The 16,522-nt window shown below is 41.3% G+C and overlaps 1 protein-coding gene across 1 annotated transcript; it reads right to left on the reverse strand.

Moving 5' to 3' along the window:
- Window positions 1–617: 617 nt before the first annotated feature.
- LOC145439978 (uncharacterized) lies at window positions 618–16,511 on the reverse strand. The gene is made up of 20 exons (XM_080317646.1): window positions 16,453–16,511; window positions 15,366–15,438; window positions 15,214–15,304; window positions 14,824–14,927; window positions 14,712–14,765; window positions 14,563–14,652; window positions 13,159–13,227; window positions 12,011–12,028; window positions 10,889–10,960; window positions 10,281–10,325; window positions 8,815–8,841; window positions 8,733–8,750; window positions 8,632–8,668; window positions 8,532–8,566; window positions 7,538–7,666; window positions 7,378–7,476; window positions 6,035–6,384; window positions 4,392–4,476; window positions 4,196–4,308; window positions 618–1,469 (listed from the first exon to the last, which is right to left on the reverse strand). Exons 1-20 carry the CDS (start codon window positions 16,509–16,511, stop codon window positions 1,253–1,255), a joined length of 1,785 nt encoding a protein of 594 aa, XP_080173772.1. The 3' UTR covers window positions 618–1,252.
- Between the last annotated feature and the right edge of the window lie 11 nt (window positions 16,512–16,522).

Below are 16,522 nucleotides of genomic sequence, written 5' to 3' on the forward strand. Positions count from 1 at the left end.
ATTATAATTATTTATTAGATACGGATATTGGTCGTGTAGCTAGAATTGCTCAATCCAATAATTTCGACTACCGACACTAAAAGATAACTAGCAACGATGATATATTTCATCGACGGAAGATTTCTCCAAAACGATATTTGCTGCAGTGTTCATTGTGAGCCGCATTGCGAGCTGTGAACCTTCCTCCACTCTATTCTTCTAGAAATAAGCATGCCGCTGCATACGTCTTTTCCCACCCGCGCATCCTCCAAACAAGTTGGGACTTTTTGACTTCGTGACAAGCGTACGATTACTGCTAACCGCTGAGGAGTTAGAGAGGGCTTCCAGCATGATGCTGTTATGGCATTTAATTCCTTACTGTTCGATAGTGCGTCATTTAAGGATCATACGTTTTGTTGCTGACCTCACTAAAAACATCCCGCCTCATTGGCCACCATCGCTCCTATAATACGAGTCATTATCACATCTCTACTTCAATCTACAACAGTACCTCAAACTTGAGTTACAAGCCGTTCAAAGTCCTCTAAAATGCATGCTTTGCTTGTAGTTTCACCAGGTTGCAACCAAAGGAAGTACAAATGTGGCTGCGTCCCGTCCCACAAAAACACGCGACATGGTGAGGATGATGTGGCGCAAATTTATTTGTAAATTCTCTCGCACGAGTCAAGGTATCAAATTCATTAAAAACCCCCGAAACGTTTCGCGCTGCGCGTGGCGATTCGCAAGCCCTCGCGGCCGGCGCGATACCGTTATAATAAAACACACCGATCGGAAGATAACAACGCTGTCGCGACCTCTTTCAACGCTCAAATCTATCGGACGATATATACAGAATACATATTATGATTATGCTCGCGTGCCTCGCGTATACAATCCGAGCTTAACTATCCAAGCATGCGACTACTATGGTGAAAATAAAAGGTTAACACTTGGTAATTAAACTGCAAACGAGAGACAGGCAGAGTAGGGGAGTCGCCCAGCGTTCTGGTGCAAAAAATACAGACTTTTGTACAGATGGACTCGAAAAGATAAATAGGAAATATACTACGCACAATGGTCGTTAATACTTCGATACACTTTAGCGTTGCGTGCGCCGACGACCCGGGGAAGACAGATTACCGCCCGGTAGCCGTCACAGACGGTCGCGACTGGTAAAATCCGGTTCGACTTTAGCGTGTCCTATTCAGCCCAAGAGTCGAGTGTATTAGTGTTAAGTCTAGCGGCGTTTTATACGATCTGGCAAGAGGGGACTTCATCTTTTGAAAGACCAGGTTGAGACACTGTTCTCGACGCACAGCACGATTAGCGAGTGGGAACAGCTGTAGATGCGCTCTCCCAGCAGCTGGCCGGTTTCGAGTTCGGTGGCGCGGCCCGTGACGGCGAAGTTGGACGTTCTCCAGTTGGCGCAGTTGTGCATCGTGTTCATTCGGCCTGTAGTGTCGGAGCCGTGCCACATTACCTTGATGGGCCTGCAATGCGAAACGATAAAGGGTTAGCACTGTTTCTCTTAACCTTTATAGACTTTGCGAGCCCTTCATCAAATCTGCAAACCTTCGAAGAGTCACTAAACTAAAAATCTACCAAATTACATTACCGACAAGATAGCGTATTGGTGGAGGGTGTGGTGAAAGATCATTACAAGGCTATTTCTGCACCTTCCTTGTCCAGCGCTCAGTATGAATAATGAATATACATCAATCGTGCATATGTCTATCATGGTAATGCTAGGTTACATGAGTGAGTGAGTGGGTGTATATGTGGTGTATAAAAAAGGAAATCAACACAAACGTCCTAGTATTTTGTCCTTTTCTTCACATCAGACACGCTACTATAGAATATTGGTGCACAACAACAGTATTAAGAAAACAAAACCAATAAACGTGATATTGCCAGAAAAAAAGGATTATAATGAATGTTGACTGTAGAACAATGTGAATTCATCTGCATAACTCGGGTGAGTGTCTTGCCCTCCACCGATCCCCTGAAGCACTGGATTAGCGGGACAGTCACGGTGACACACTGTGTGGTGGTCAAAGTAGCCAGCATCGCTGCTCGAGTAGAAGAGACACGTCGGTTTTCTACCCAAGTACAAGCAGCGATTTCCAATCGTGCTCAAACCCCTTCAACTAGGTTCTAGAAGTATAGGGTTGCCATACGTTCGGAATTTCCCGGACATGTCCGGAATTTCACTGTTCAAACTTGCGTCCGGGAGGAATTTCTAAATATGCCTAAATGTCAAGAATTTTGAGGCTTGACGTAGGCTCATAATTTTTCCGTAGATCAACATAATAACATAATTGTTGGGAATATTTATGCGACATGATATTATTCTTCGCGCTGCGCGCGATTTACCATCACATTGATTGTTTTTAATATGGGGACTACCACCCTCGCAAAAACTGAAATAAAATATAAATAAAAATAACCTTCATTTACTGAAATAAGCCTAATTGTAACTGCAATTATAGGAGAACGGTATATTCCTAGAGATGTTCAGTCCATTTACAGGCTTTATTCAAAGATAGTGGTTCCAAACGTGAGGGGGTCGTTTGCCTTTATTCCGGGAATCGCGAAGATGTTGAACGTAATCAGCTTCCAAAATAGCCCGTGAGTAAGTCTGTGCAAAGGTGCCGACTTCTTTTAGTAATCAGCTCGTCAAATTTTGATCTGGGTCACGGAACATTTTCAAATTGGAGATGGAGTCGTGACCATAAAAGGTTGGAAACCACTGGGTGTGGGGTGTTTATAAAGCTCCGTGGTGTGCACCGGCATAAGGCTGATAGGCAATCTTATCGGTGTGACATGAACATGACTTCACGATGTACAATTTCGCTCCTTGCACTTTCCAAGTCCTTACCCTCCACCAGCTCGACCGCTTACTCTGATCATGCGGGCGGAGAGAGGATCAGACTATAGAGTCATATGGAAGAACCAATATTATTGACAGAATAAATTCAAAAAATTTAACGGCCAGATGCATATAGAAACCAGATACATATAGCAAGCGCCCCCCAGAAGTTGCATCGATTACCCTGGTGAGCCCAAAAGCATTGTTTAGTTGGACGGGAAAGGGCTGAAACACAACACACAGCCACATACTCCTGAACCGGATCACGACCACCTCTGGTCTATAAGCAAAGTTTGCTAGTGTGACGTCATATTGACAGACAGTGTGATTTTAAAATCCACTAGTGGGCGCTAAAAAGTGTCCGGAATTTGGGTAACAGAAATATGGTAACCCTATAGAAGTAGGAAGTAAGGGGTCTCAAAAGTAGTCACGTATGCCACTCAAATAGTTTGCTCGGGATGCTACAAGACGACTGTATAGTACGAAGCGAGTAGAGCTTGTGGTGTACAGACATTTGTCATTTTCATGCTTATGAGAATGAACACTGGTCTCAGATGAACCTGACTTGAACTTTTGTTGTATTTCTTTCCAATTCGGAATGTAATTTCGCTTTCCGAGTTCTTGCGAATTCAGTAATTCTAGCCTAATTCGGAAAAAAAACGTGTGGTTAAAATTCTAATTCTAATTTATTTGGAAAAGTTGAAAATTTTACAGGTGTCCAACTCGATGGCAGAGTACTGACATCCACGAAATGAACTCCTAACGAGTATTTGAACAGCTTCTTTGAGGTACAGAACTTCAATATACAATTGAATAGTATATTCATATTGAAATGAACCCGAATATTTTCGGCTGACACTCGTCAGGGGTAATCGTCAGCGACTAGTAGAGAATTCGAAAGAACAGCGTATATCAACAATCGTAACACAAAATATGACGTCACCAGCACGAAATGTCGAATACGATAGCGTTCAAAGTACTATTTTTAGATGATACACAAACTCTTTTTGTTGACACAGCCTTGGCGGGTGTATTTTGATAAAACTCGACTCCAAGGCACACAAATGAAAGTGTGAGCGACCCTTGCCGAGCATGCGAAATCTGTCGTCTCGATAATTTTTCGCACAGGTGGGATTATCCAACAAGTGTTTGCCAATTGCAGAATTTATGGCCTTTGACTGTTCCGCATCAATCTTGAGCGGATTGTTGATATACGCTGTTCTTTCGAATTCTCTACTAGTTGCTGACGATTACCCCTGTCGAGTGTCAGCCGAAAATATTCGGGTTCATTTCAATATGAGTATACTATTCAATTCTAACGAGTAATTGCGAAACCCAATGACTCACCATCTCGGGTCCGCCTTCACGTCCTTATCACTAAAGGAATAGATCGCGGCGTCCGACGAAATCTTTCCTCCCGAGTTCAGCAAATCTCTCCAAGACTGGAACAGCATCTCGTTCTACAAATGAGAGAATTAAATAGTGAAAAGAAGAAATCAAAAAGAGAGATATGACGTGGGCCGCGGGAGCTGCCGTGTCTTACCCTGAAATTGACGATGGGAACGTTTTCTCGGACCGAACGGTGCACTATCGAGCGTACGTTTTGGTCACGCGACGAAAGGAAAGCTCTGAAAAACAAAATCAATCAAAATGAAGCCGATTGCAGTAATTTTACTCGAACAACGCAACGCTGGAGCTGCCTCAGTTGGTTAATCAATCCACCCAGGGTTGTAATGACTCGAGTCACGTTTTTCAGATGACTCGACTTGGACTCGAGTCATTGTGCATGACTCGAACCAAGTCATATGACTCGAGACTCAGACAGCCAAGACCGACGTTTCATTGTAATTTCGAGGAATAGCACAGTAATCACACTATTGGGATTTCGTCTATTGGTACTGGTACTTGAAAACACGTCCAGAAACTGCCAAAAATGTCGAAAATTAGTATATTATAAATGCGTTCCATTCGATATCACCAAACAGAGTCATAAAAAGTGGATTTAACACGCCTTTAACTGTAAACTGGGAAGTCAACATAATGACTTGGACTCGACTCGAGTCATGACACCATGACTCGGACTCGAACCTCTGCTCGGTGACTTGGACTCGGACTTGACTCAGTGGTGAATTGAAAATGACTCGACTTGACTCGAGCCAAAACTGTAAAAGTGAGATTGACTTGTGACTCGGAGCCTTGTGACTAGGTTACAACCCTGAATCCACCGCTATCTACGCTGGAAAACTCGGTTCGATTGACGGCAGTAGAACGTTTCGAGAGTGTCTAAAAGGTTTACATGGGACCCTCCTTCCTTGCATTGCTGCTCCCAGGAGGACAATTACAAGGAAGAAAGTGACGACGATGAGGAAAGGGATAAAAGAAACACGCCCTAAAGATCAACATCCAAACATTGTTACGTCGGGTAATACCAGGGTTGTAATCAAGTCACAAGGCTCCGAGTCACAAGTCAATCTCACTGTTATAGTTTTGACTCGAGTCAAGTCGAGTCTTTTTCAATTCACCACCGAGTCAAGTTTGAGTCCAAGTCAGTGAGTAGAGGGTCGAGACCGAGTCATAGTGTCGTGACTTGAGTCCGAGTCCAAGTCATTGTGTTGACTGTTCAGTCATGAGTTCAATCCTCTCCGACCCACTTTTTCCACTATGCTCGAGTGATATAGAATGGCTCGCATTCAAAATATCGCAATTTTGAACAGTTTGTGGCCCTATTTTCCAAGTATCAGGACTGATAGACGAAATACCAGAAATGTGGCGACTTTACTATTCTTCAAAGTTACAATGAAATGTCTGTCTTGGCCGTCCTAGTCTCGAGTCATGCACAATGACTCGGGGACAAATCGAGTCGAGTCATTTTACGCATTTGAAAAAATGACTCGAGTCACCAAAAAAATCGTTGACTCGAGTCATTACAACCCTGATCATTTCAGTCATAAAAGTTACACAAACTCATTGCAACATTACCTTACGCTTTTCAAAATCACAATACCAATTGAATTAGGGATGTGGATGATACGGTAAAATCAAACGCGTTATTCTGATTCCGAAGAACTAAATCCGTTTGCTAACAAGGCACAAGACTGGCAGACATAATCCAAATTTTTGGAAGTCAGGATTCTGGCTAGTATTATGCACCTTCCACCACTGCAACAAAAAGTCAAGTACGCCTACCTGTACGTTCCTCTAAGTCCGGCAGCCCTAGCTTGCTTGTAACAGAAGTGATCAGCACCGGAGAGTCCGTGTAGGTCGCCGCGTAACGGATAATTCAATGCGACAAGGTGAAGGCTGGGGCCAGACACAAGGGTACCGGGCGTATTCGCTTTTGTAGTGGTAGCAGGTGTAGTTGTCGTGGTAGCTTGCTGCGTTGTTGTTGTTGTAGTGGTGGTAGGCCTGGTAGTTGTAGTTGTTGTGGTAGTAGGTCTTGTCGTTGTGGTAGTAGGTCTTGTAGTTGAAGTAGTGGTAGATGTCGAGGTGGTGGTTCTTTGAGGTGTAGGAGCAACGTTCTGTTCATTTGATGCCGTCTGAAATTGTATTCCAAGACAAATCAAGTTATAGTTATCCCAGCTGCTACTGTGAATGTAAATTATTCGTTCTAGGTTCAAGCATAAAGAGTGCATGAGACTCTGGGCGAATTTGGTCAGCCTTGATACTCTACCGTATCAATAGCAGAATCAATTAGCAGAGGTTACTGCAATGATTTCCAAGTAAGTAAAAACTTAGCTATTCTAGGCTCAGTTTTGGATGGAAAACTGAAAACTCGACTACAAGTATTCTAAAATCGTAACTGCCCGCAGTGCAAGAAATAAAAGTAAAAGTAAAAGTACTTCTTACTACATGATTCTCATTGAGTGTGTGATTGTGCTCTTCCTTTTTTCACTGTATATGTAGGCCATTATTATATGTTTGTTTTGTTGGTTAATTTAAATCACTGATTCTCAACCTCTGGTAACTGAAGTCATTTCATATGGTACGCAGTAAATGCGTTTGTTTATAAGTAAAGCTACAGTGTTCTCAATTCGTTCTTCACGGACGGCATAGTTAAATAATTTCTGCGTCTCAGTTGCACCTGACCAGATCGGCTCGTGGACATGAGACAATTGCAACCATCACATTAAATTTTGCCTTGATAGCGTGTGCTATGAATAATTTACCACGGCTGGATTAGCCTATATACATTCGAAGTAAGGTTAAGATTTTCGTTATTTTTGTTGGTATGTAACCAAATAATAGAACTTTGAGGTGGTGCACAGTAGGAAAAAGGCTGAGAACAATTGATTTAAAGTTTTAGGTGTAACCACTTGCGTAGTAAGAAGCTCCTGGCCAGAGTGACTCAACTTTGATGGTACAGTTATACAGAGACGCACGTCTATACCTTATTTATCCATTTATCATATTTTATTTAACTGTAGTTTTATAACATATGCTAATGATTTGCACAGTTGACAAATGAAGATATTCTCTCTTTCTCTGTGATCTGAGTAAACTCTTAACATACAGAACCAAACCATACTCACCAAAACAGATCCCAATTGAACTTGGCGCCAACCGGACTGCACTCTTACGTAAAGAGATTCATCTGGAACGACCGATGCAAAAGTTCCAAGCATTGCATTCTGAATTCAAAGTCGGGATTGGATGCTAAAATTTTTGATAGGGCAAAGAAATTCGACTCACGTTGACATCTTCAACCATAGCGTCGACACTTTCGTATTTGGCAGCCATCGATCCCGATCCGTCTCGGCCTGGCGGGCCAGGATAACCACGGCTACCCACTCCCGCGGGTCCGGGCGGTCCGGCTGGTCCCTGGAATTGGTTTGCGTTGAAAAAAATCACGAAAATATTCACATGCCAACAATAGGAATAGGAATATAGGATGTTGTGTATTTTTGTCCTCGATGCTTTTGCGGCATATACAATACACCGACTGGGATAATGCAGGGTTGTAATGACTCGAGTCATGAGTCGACTCGAGTTGCGATTTTTTGATGACTCGACTTGCTCTAGTCATTTTCTTCAAAATGAAAAATGACTCGACTCGAGTCAATTTGTGTATTGACTAGACTTGTACTCGAGTGATTGCGCATGACTCGGACCAAGTCATATGACTCGAGACTGGGTCTACTAAGACAGGCATTTCATTGTATTTTCGAAGAATAGTAAAGTTATCACACTATTACTAGTTCGTCCATCAGTGCTGGTACTTGAAAATGCTACCAGAAACTGTTAAAAGTGAGGAAAATTTGTATATTATGAGTGTGAACCTGTGAAGCATTCGATATTATCGAGCAGAGTTGTAAAAAGTGGGTTTCACATGTCATCAACTCGGAATTGAACAGTCAACACAATGACTTGGACGCGGACTCCAGTCAAAACACTATGACTTGGACTCGACACTCTACTCCGTGACTTGGACTCGGACCTGACTCGGTGTTGAATTGAAAAGGACTCGAGTTGAATCGAGTCAGAACTATAAAATTGAGATTGACTTGTGACTCAGAACCTTGTGACTTGGTTACAACCCTGGGATAATATATTTCTGTTCAAATAAACCCAAATATTTTCAGCCGTCACTTGTCAGGAGTAATCGTCATCGACTAGTATAAAATTGAAAAGGACTTAATATATCAACAATTTCACATTATAAACTAAACAAGAAAAGAATACCGACCCTTGGTCCTGTCTCTCCTGGCAGACCTGGTTCACCTACAAAAAAAACAATATCATAGTTGTCAATCATCTCAAATGGTCAGGCCTAGCAACTCCCTTACCAGGTGGTCCTTCCAAGCCCGACGGACGTCCCGAACCCTGTAAAACAGACAACGCGCTTCTAGAGAAACAGTCCTAACTTTGTAAACCTGGAGAATCATACCGGTGGTCCAGGCGGTCCCTGGAAAAATAGGAGGGGTATGGTAGATAAAATATTTCGACGCTTTGACAAAACAGTAACAAACCTGTGGTCCCGGCTCTCCCTGCGGCCCCTGGAATGACAAATAAGTCGGTGTTCATCAGGGTTGTAATGATTTGAGTGGTATTCGACGTGACTCGAGTCATATTTTTTCAAATACGGAAAACGATTTGACTGAAATTGAGTCAATTTGTCTATGGACACGACTTGTGCTCAATGACTGAAGAATCAGTCGGCTGAGACAGCCATTTCATTGCGTCTTTGAAGAATGGTTGCCACAATCCCCCATTATTGGTTTTTTATCTAACAGTAATGGTAGGCAAGGGGAGATTTGGATTTTGAATGGGGCGGAAACGCTCAAGGGCGATATGGGGGCGCTGGGCTCAGGTGGGCGCTGAACAAAAATGGCGTCACAGTAGAGGGTGCAGTAGCAACATATGCTTATATAGTAGAGCGACAGTTCTATAGCCTATATCTCCAAGTTCTCATTGCAAATTAACATCCGACAGAATCTGTCAAATCACGAAATTTTTTGTCGCGCGTCGCGAAATATATGCCGTCAGTGTTTGCAACATGTTCCCATGCATGCAGTGGTTTATTATATTTCATGTAAAATTAATTGCGCGTACTATTAAATCGTCAATTATTGTTAAAATACTTCCATCACGTTGCCTCGGGTTAATTTCCACAACAAGGTATCTTATCCCGCAGCGAACAGCGCGTCGAAATCGGAGAAAGAGGCACTGCGCCACGTTTAAGAGTGAGAGCCCTTTGTACATTGAAGACGCTTTGAAGCTTTTTGGTCAAAATCATTAACAAAATACATTTGTATCTAAGAGCTACAAAATTAAATCCTGGTAATATTTCTTTATTGTATCATAAAGAATGATACTGTTTAGTGTTGTGACCCGCAACCTTCCATGAATGTTATATAATATGGGTTGCTTTGTTTGGATACATTCATGTTAAAATTACTCGACCAGATGGTACGACCCAACGACCCCGTACCCGATGGTTGAACAACCTTGATTTGATGCAGAATATAGCAGCACATAAAATTATCATAGCGATGATTAGTCGAGTGGTCCTCGGGCGCTATTCAAGCTATTTACAATAGTGAAGTATCAACCTGAAAAGACCGACTGGACTTTCCCATTGTTTTTACTACCGCCTTAAAATATGGGGGGGGCATTAGACCCAGGCAATTTTGGAAAGAGGGCGCTGCAGGAAAAAAGGTCAAGAACCACAGTTCTAACCTAATCATAACTTCAGCCCATATGTTCAAGTGCCGCATCCTCATGTGCCCACAGACCGTAATTATAATCTGGAATCGGAGTCCAATGTCGGGATACCATATGTCATCTTTTAAGAGGGATTGTCCTCTTTTTGATAGAATCGTTATGTTACGACGAATAAAATATTTGTTTCACCCTATTACTGAAATTGGCTACTGCTGAGAGTCAGTTAAAATATGAGGTTATTGCTTTGCGTTAAATAAAATATCATGCATACCCGGTGTCCTGGCATTCCCATGTCTCCTTTAAATCCTCGCGGCCCCTGAAATTTCGAGCAAAATTTATTATCGACTCGTAGAATGTACAAGAACAAAAGTCGGTCCCTTGGGTAACAAATTTCTCCCACACTATCAACATTATAACATTATATATTCTATAAATATTATATCAGTGATTTGATCTCAACAATGCCTTAGTCTGGAATAATCTCAAGAACGAGTTCTTCAATATACAATTGAATAGAATACAATAGTATACAATGTTCTTTCCGATTCTCTACTAGTTGCTGACGATTACCCCTGACGAGTGTCAGCTGAAAATATTCAGTTTATTTCGATATGAATATACTATCCAATTGTATATTGAAGTTCTGTACCTCCAAGAAGCTCTTAAAATGAGTTCTGTACAATGCATCGTCCTCAATTCACAAACAATTACGAAAGACATACAGCAGTGAATAAAGTAGTGATTGCATGTACCTATGTGCAGCTAAATGTGCTCCGTGTAACTGTGATTTTATTTTTGTATTTCCTAAAGTACCCTTTCGGATTTAATTGTTGAAAAGTACGATAACAGCGGTAATGCAATTGAAAATGAGACAAGTACCTGCGGGCCAATGCCGCCAGAAAGGGTTGTTCCATCTGGACCAATGATTTTCCCTGGCTCTCCTTTCAGACCCTGTAACGCACGAAATGTTTTGTAAGATTCAAGTGGAAACGATATGCAAGTCCGAGTAGATTCATAGACCTAACAACGTCCCACGGAGTGTCTGCCAAGAAGCATGCGTGACACACAAATAGCTGTAATGATGCAAGCGGTAGACTTTTATGTCTGTTAACCATTGAAAGCGAACGATTAATTAATACAAAATAGCCAATTTTCATGATTTCACAGCACTTTACGAGTACAAGAAAAATTCACAATTCACAATCTTGCCAAAAGGCAAAATCAGTTTGCACATCCGAACAAATATTTCAAAACGAAATCACGACATATCTTGCAATTACCTCGTCTGTGAGAAATTCCAAAACAATCGTGGCAAGATATCAAAGTTTGTTTGTTAATCTCATAGTAACAAAGATTACCAGCATTGTTAATAAATTGGAATGCAAAACTACACAGTACACACACAGCCCTATCTTAAAATACAATGAAATGCTATCCTATGATATCAGGATAAAATGTATCATCCAAATCATTAACTGTAAATGTATACCCGATTTTTTGCAAATTCCTTATTCATTAAACACATTCTTGATTAAGTATTATAACACCACTAATATTAGATACTGCATTTCAAAAACGGATAAACATGGGATGCATAGAAGTAATAGAAACGATTCTACATCCTACTCGCAAAACTTTATGTCACGTATAGGCCGAGAGCTTCTGGAAAGCAAGGCCAAAGAGGTTCAACAATATTTCGCCCTTGGCAGAGATTATCTAGTTCTAAAAATATCCGCCGAGAAACAACGCACACCGCCGGCCACATTTCATACCAGCAAACGTGGCATTTTTCGTGCCATTGTATATGCTATACGGCCAGCGTGTTTATGAACTATCATCAAGCGCACAACAATACAACCCATTGTGTAGACAACCGCTGATCCAATCTCACTATAAGTAAGAGCTAGTGAAGACTTGTTAATATAGAAGAGAGAAAAGGCCACAATAATAAATCAAACTTCAATGAAAATGGTAGTGTTATACAACAAAATAAACACTTACCGGTTCCCCACGTTCACCCTAAAAAATAACATTACATCATATCATGAGTGATAAAATGAAAGGAAGGATATCGAGTAGTAAGAGGGTGTGACCTAGTTTGTTGCATCGTTAATTCAAGAGGGCACCCCACAGTAGCCAGACAACAACAAGTGCTAAGCAGGGAAATTGACAGTCTTCTTTACATGGACGGGAGAAATTTGCTAATCAAAAGCTTATGGTGCCACTTGTAACACTATCAAGCGTGTTTGCAGTTTTATTCACGTTGAAAAAATTGAGAAACGTCCATGGTTATTAACGCTGCAGTGATTGATCAGATCTTACAGAAACCATCCTGGCACATCAAACAGTGATCGGAGGAAGATATCTCTTAAACTGCCCCACTGCCAATAGACTATAAACATCCCAAAATGTACCATGAGTAGCGAGAAAGTACAGACATTGCAGGTTAAGAAATCTATGAGACATTGTTATTGGAAATTGACGATTTCAAGTCAACAGTGACAAGGCCGCTACCCGAGAAATGGTAGCCTCCATCATGAAAATTTAGGAATAGGGCATTATATATTTTCGTGGCATATAAACCGACTCATGATATGCATACACACGATCTGGGCACTGCATATGCATACCATCAGTGCATGATGGGCATAAGCCCTGCACAAGAAAAATACAGATATAGCCTCCACCATTACGCTACCTTGTCGGTTTACAGACTGGACAGATGCATAAATCATGTTTACATGCTATCACAATTTTTCACGTTCGATCACATCACACAATTATTTTCGTTTTTTTTATCATCATTTTGACTTCAAAGTTTCAAATATTACAGCAGGTCAACGTGAATGTATCACTGGCAGACTTGACCAAGTTATCTCAACGTCTACTCATCCATTTGCGCTGTCAAATTAACTTGAAATCAGCACAAAAAGATCGACTGCTCATAATGTCAGAATAATATATTGTCGAATCATTATAATATCACAGGAGCGAACGTGAATTTTTATCCTACAGCAACTCTTTGACAAAATTATAGTATCCCTTTCAAATATCTAATGCTCAGTAACACCATTTAGGTATCTTAGTACAATATTTCAGATTTTATACCTAATCAAATTTCTGGATTAGATGTATCAATGAACTCTTACCTTTTCGCCGTCGAGGCCGTTATGTCCTGGAGTGCCTGGCATGCCCATCATGCCCTCTCCTTTCGAGCCCTTGAATGAAAAGAATAACGGATAAGCATAGGTGGAAGTAGATGTCATAAATTTCTTCTATTTCTATTTCAAGATAAGTGAAGATGTATTCTAATAACTTTCCGAGATGTGCCAAAATTACTTCGAGTGCATGCAAAGAGGGAGGTGTCGCAAACACACTGGAGTAGTTTCAAGGAGTATATTTGGAACAGGTGTCAAATATAGGGCTGAACAAATTCGAGTATACCTACCTGATAGGTTCTATACTGAATCGCGTGTTGGGCTTTGAGTCGAGACGAGTGATGCGGAAATTTCAAATATGTATCTTTTATGCGACCAAATAGAATGCAAGGCCAGTTCAACATGATATTAAAGAGTTATTTTGGAATCTTTCGACCGTACCTATTTCATCGCACTCTGTGACAATGTAATGGGTGACAGATACGTCATTTTCTCTAGCATGCGTAATTCTTTAACTGGCACCGACGGGTTTTTATGTAAAATTTTACTTCACTTTTCAGAACTGTAAATCACAAATCACATATATCATTGGATTCAGAATTTCAACGCGTGACCAACTGCACCAAGCTGACCCTCTCAAGCTGCGTATTTACGGTGAAACGCTCTACCATGTATGGATAGTATGGATTGAATTAGTTATGCAAAAGCGGTCACTGATGGCTTGTTGGAAAGAAGACATCCCCGTCGCAGCGAATAGCACGTACTTATTCGCACTAGATATACGCTGCGGAGTGTGGACTCTATAAGGAAATAACCAAAACAAGTACATTTTTATAAGGTTATCTCGTCTTCTTGAGTACATACACGCTCGGTCGCCCAGCTCTCGTCTAGATTTGCGGCGTAGTTGGTTAGGCGTTGACATTCTGGCTCCAACGATACATTACTTGTTGGTTTCGCATCCCATTGAGGTTGTGTTTTATAGATTTGAAAAGTGGAGCAAACTTTTTCGGAAAAACCCGCAGGTGAGTGTCGGTTATACATGTTTTGTATACAGCAATACGACCAACCGAGGCGAATATATAATTCTCGCTAATAAATAAACTTTTAGTGTGAAGGAGCGTGTAATTCTGGTAATAAAAAAAATTACTAGACTCAAATCATTATACCTACTATAGCAATCAATCGGAAGCGGCCACCACAGAGATTTCAAGTAATTGATCTAGTCTTAGTTTCACGTAGCAATTGAAAAATGTTACGTAGAATTATTCTATAATCATAGCCACTGTCAGATGTCTGAAACACCTATTGAATACTTCAAAAAGGAGAAGCACTTCATTATTGTCCACGTCTACTGACAAGTCAATAAAACGGACCGAACACTTATAGTCTCTTTACCTTTTGCCCCTGAATGCCCCGTACTCCGGCTAACCCAGGTGGTCCGATCATGCCCTTCTCACCCGGTACCCCGGGATCGCCGTCCTTACCCTGTACGAGACAATCGATATTACAAATGATACAAACCGATGTAGCATAATGCGTCTCACATTAAGACCGTCGACGCCACGCGCCCCAGGTGGTCCTGTGCTCCCTGGCGTGCCCTAAAAAATAATTGTTGCTTTTAAATTTATTCGATTCTGCTAAAGAGTTAAAATGTACCGGAGGTCCAGCTGGACCAGTCATGCCCGGCGGGCCAGACGGCCCAGTAGGGCCCATGATGCTAGCGCTGCCGCAACCAGATCCAACATCAAAGTCTTCGTCATCTGCAGAGTTGAAATAATCGTAGTATTTCAGGTATTACGTAACATCATAAAAGTACAAAAGCGCTTTCTTAAGACTTAAAAAGCATTACAAGGCTATTTCTGCACCTTCCTTGTCCAACAACAAATGCACATAATGCAGTCATGGTATACATATGCATTAAGGGCAGATTGAGTGTATGTATATCATGAGTCGGTGAATATGTAAAAAAACATCAATGATCAAAATATATAACGTTCTATTCCTATTCTAAATGAATGAATGAACGAACGAACGAACGAACAATACCTGAAGCCAAATTACTGCCGAGCGCAGGACTGGCGATGCAAGTGCCGGGCGGGCCCGCAATACCCTGCGGTCCGGCGGCTCCAGGTTCACCCTATAGAAATCAAGATGTATAACCCTGAATTGTTCGGTAAAAAGATTTTGATAATCAGTACCTTGGGACCAACTGGTCCAGGACTTCCATTTACTCCGTTCTCTCCCTGCAATAGATTCAAAATCGAAACCTCACTAAATCCACCAAACATCATAATGCACATTCTCTACATTGAATAGGAAACTAATTGACAGCTCTAAACATGAATATAGTATGCATAAGTGCTATGTCTATGCCGCATTTTAGTGCATTGTATAACTTGGTGTTTTCTTTGTTATGACTCCACGTATTTACCGGTACAGACGACTTCATCATGTATTCTTTTTAAAACTATATTGTAACGTCATATTTTGTCAAATTGGTTTTCATTTGAGTCTCTGCGTACATGCTTGTTCTTGCGCCTTTAACTCTTGATAATGGGCACACGAAAATTTTTCTGGTTAATTTAATCATACAGCCATGAATGTGGTCCTGAAAGAAACATTCTTCACGTGGTCGTAGTGGCCAGGTGGGATGATATCCAAATATGACCTCATGTTCAGTAACGTGATGGCTAGAAGCCAATAACCCTTACATTGAACGCTTTCTTAGACCATAAGTTTGAACTAACTGTCTCAAACATGAGACATTGTCTATCCTATCCTTGAATAGTAACACAGGGGTGTGTCACCTATATGATATGCCAAGCGGTTCATATATGAATTAAATGCTTGAGACCTCAGGCCTTATAGCAGAATTTGGTATAGGCAATCCGAGAATTAGTAATGAAATTCGATACTGAGCTACATGTAATAATTGTGAATGGCGTTACAAGAATTTTTTTCAGTTTATCGAATTGATTCTGTCAAAAATATTCGTGTTTAGAGCCTGGATGTACATATTTCAGTGATTCTAGTGCTTTTTGCACCTTCCCGCAGAGCTCGCTTGAGTTTAACTCGAACACAACAGACTATACGGAACTAGAAAGCCATTTTGCTGCCCGCACACAATTGGGAATTGCATAGCTTCAAGGGTAACAAAATTTGCCCTGCGAACCCCAGGTTGTACACCACACCACAAAGAATCAGGTTTTTCCAGTACTTTGGGTGGATTCGCTCTTGTTTACTACCTTATTATCACAAAATCAAGGATTAGCTGTAATTCCTTACATCGCGTCCAGCGGGTCCCTCTTTTCCAGCCGGACCGGGCGGTCCGGGCGGTCCCACATCCCCTTGACGT

Source organism: Botryllus schlosseri, chromosome 5 (genome assembly GCF_051294905.1).
Source record: "Botryllus schlosseri isolate E-star chromosome 5, Bs_hap1, whole genome shotgun sequence".
NCBI lineage: Eukaryota > Metazoa > Chordata > Ascidiacea > Stolidobranchia > Styelidae > Botryllus > Botryllus schlosseri.

Excerpts from the sequence above, each read along its gene's own strand:
- LOC145439978 (XM_080317646.1), bottom strand. The coding sequence starts at position 16,511 with ATGTGGGACCGCCCGGACCGCCCGGTCCGGCTGGAAAAGAGGGACCCG. Across the intron at positions 14,928-15,213 it reads CGGCAGTAATTTGGCTTCAG|ATGACGAAGACTTTGATGTT; the intron begins GTATTGTTCGTT and ends TCAACTCTGCAG. Across the intron at positions 13,228-14,562 it reads GGGGCATTCAGGGGCAAAAG|GGCTCGAAAGGAGAGGGCAT; the intron begins GTAAAGAGACTA and ends TTTTCATTCAAG.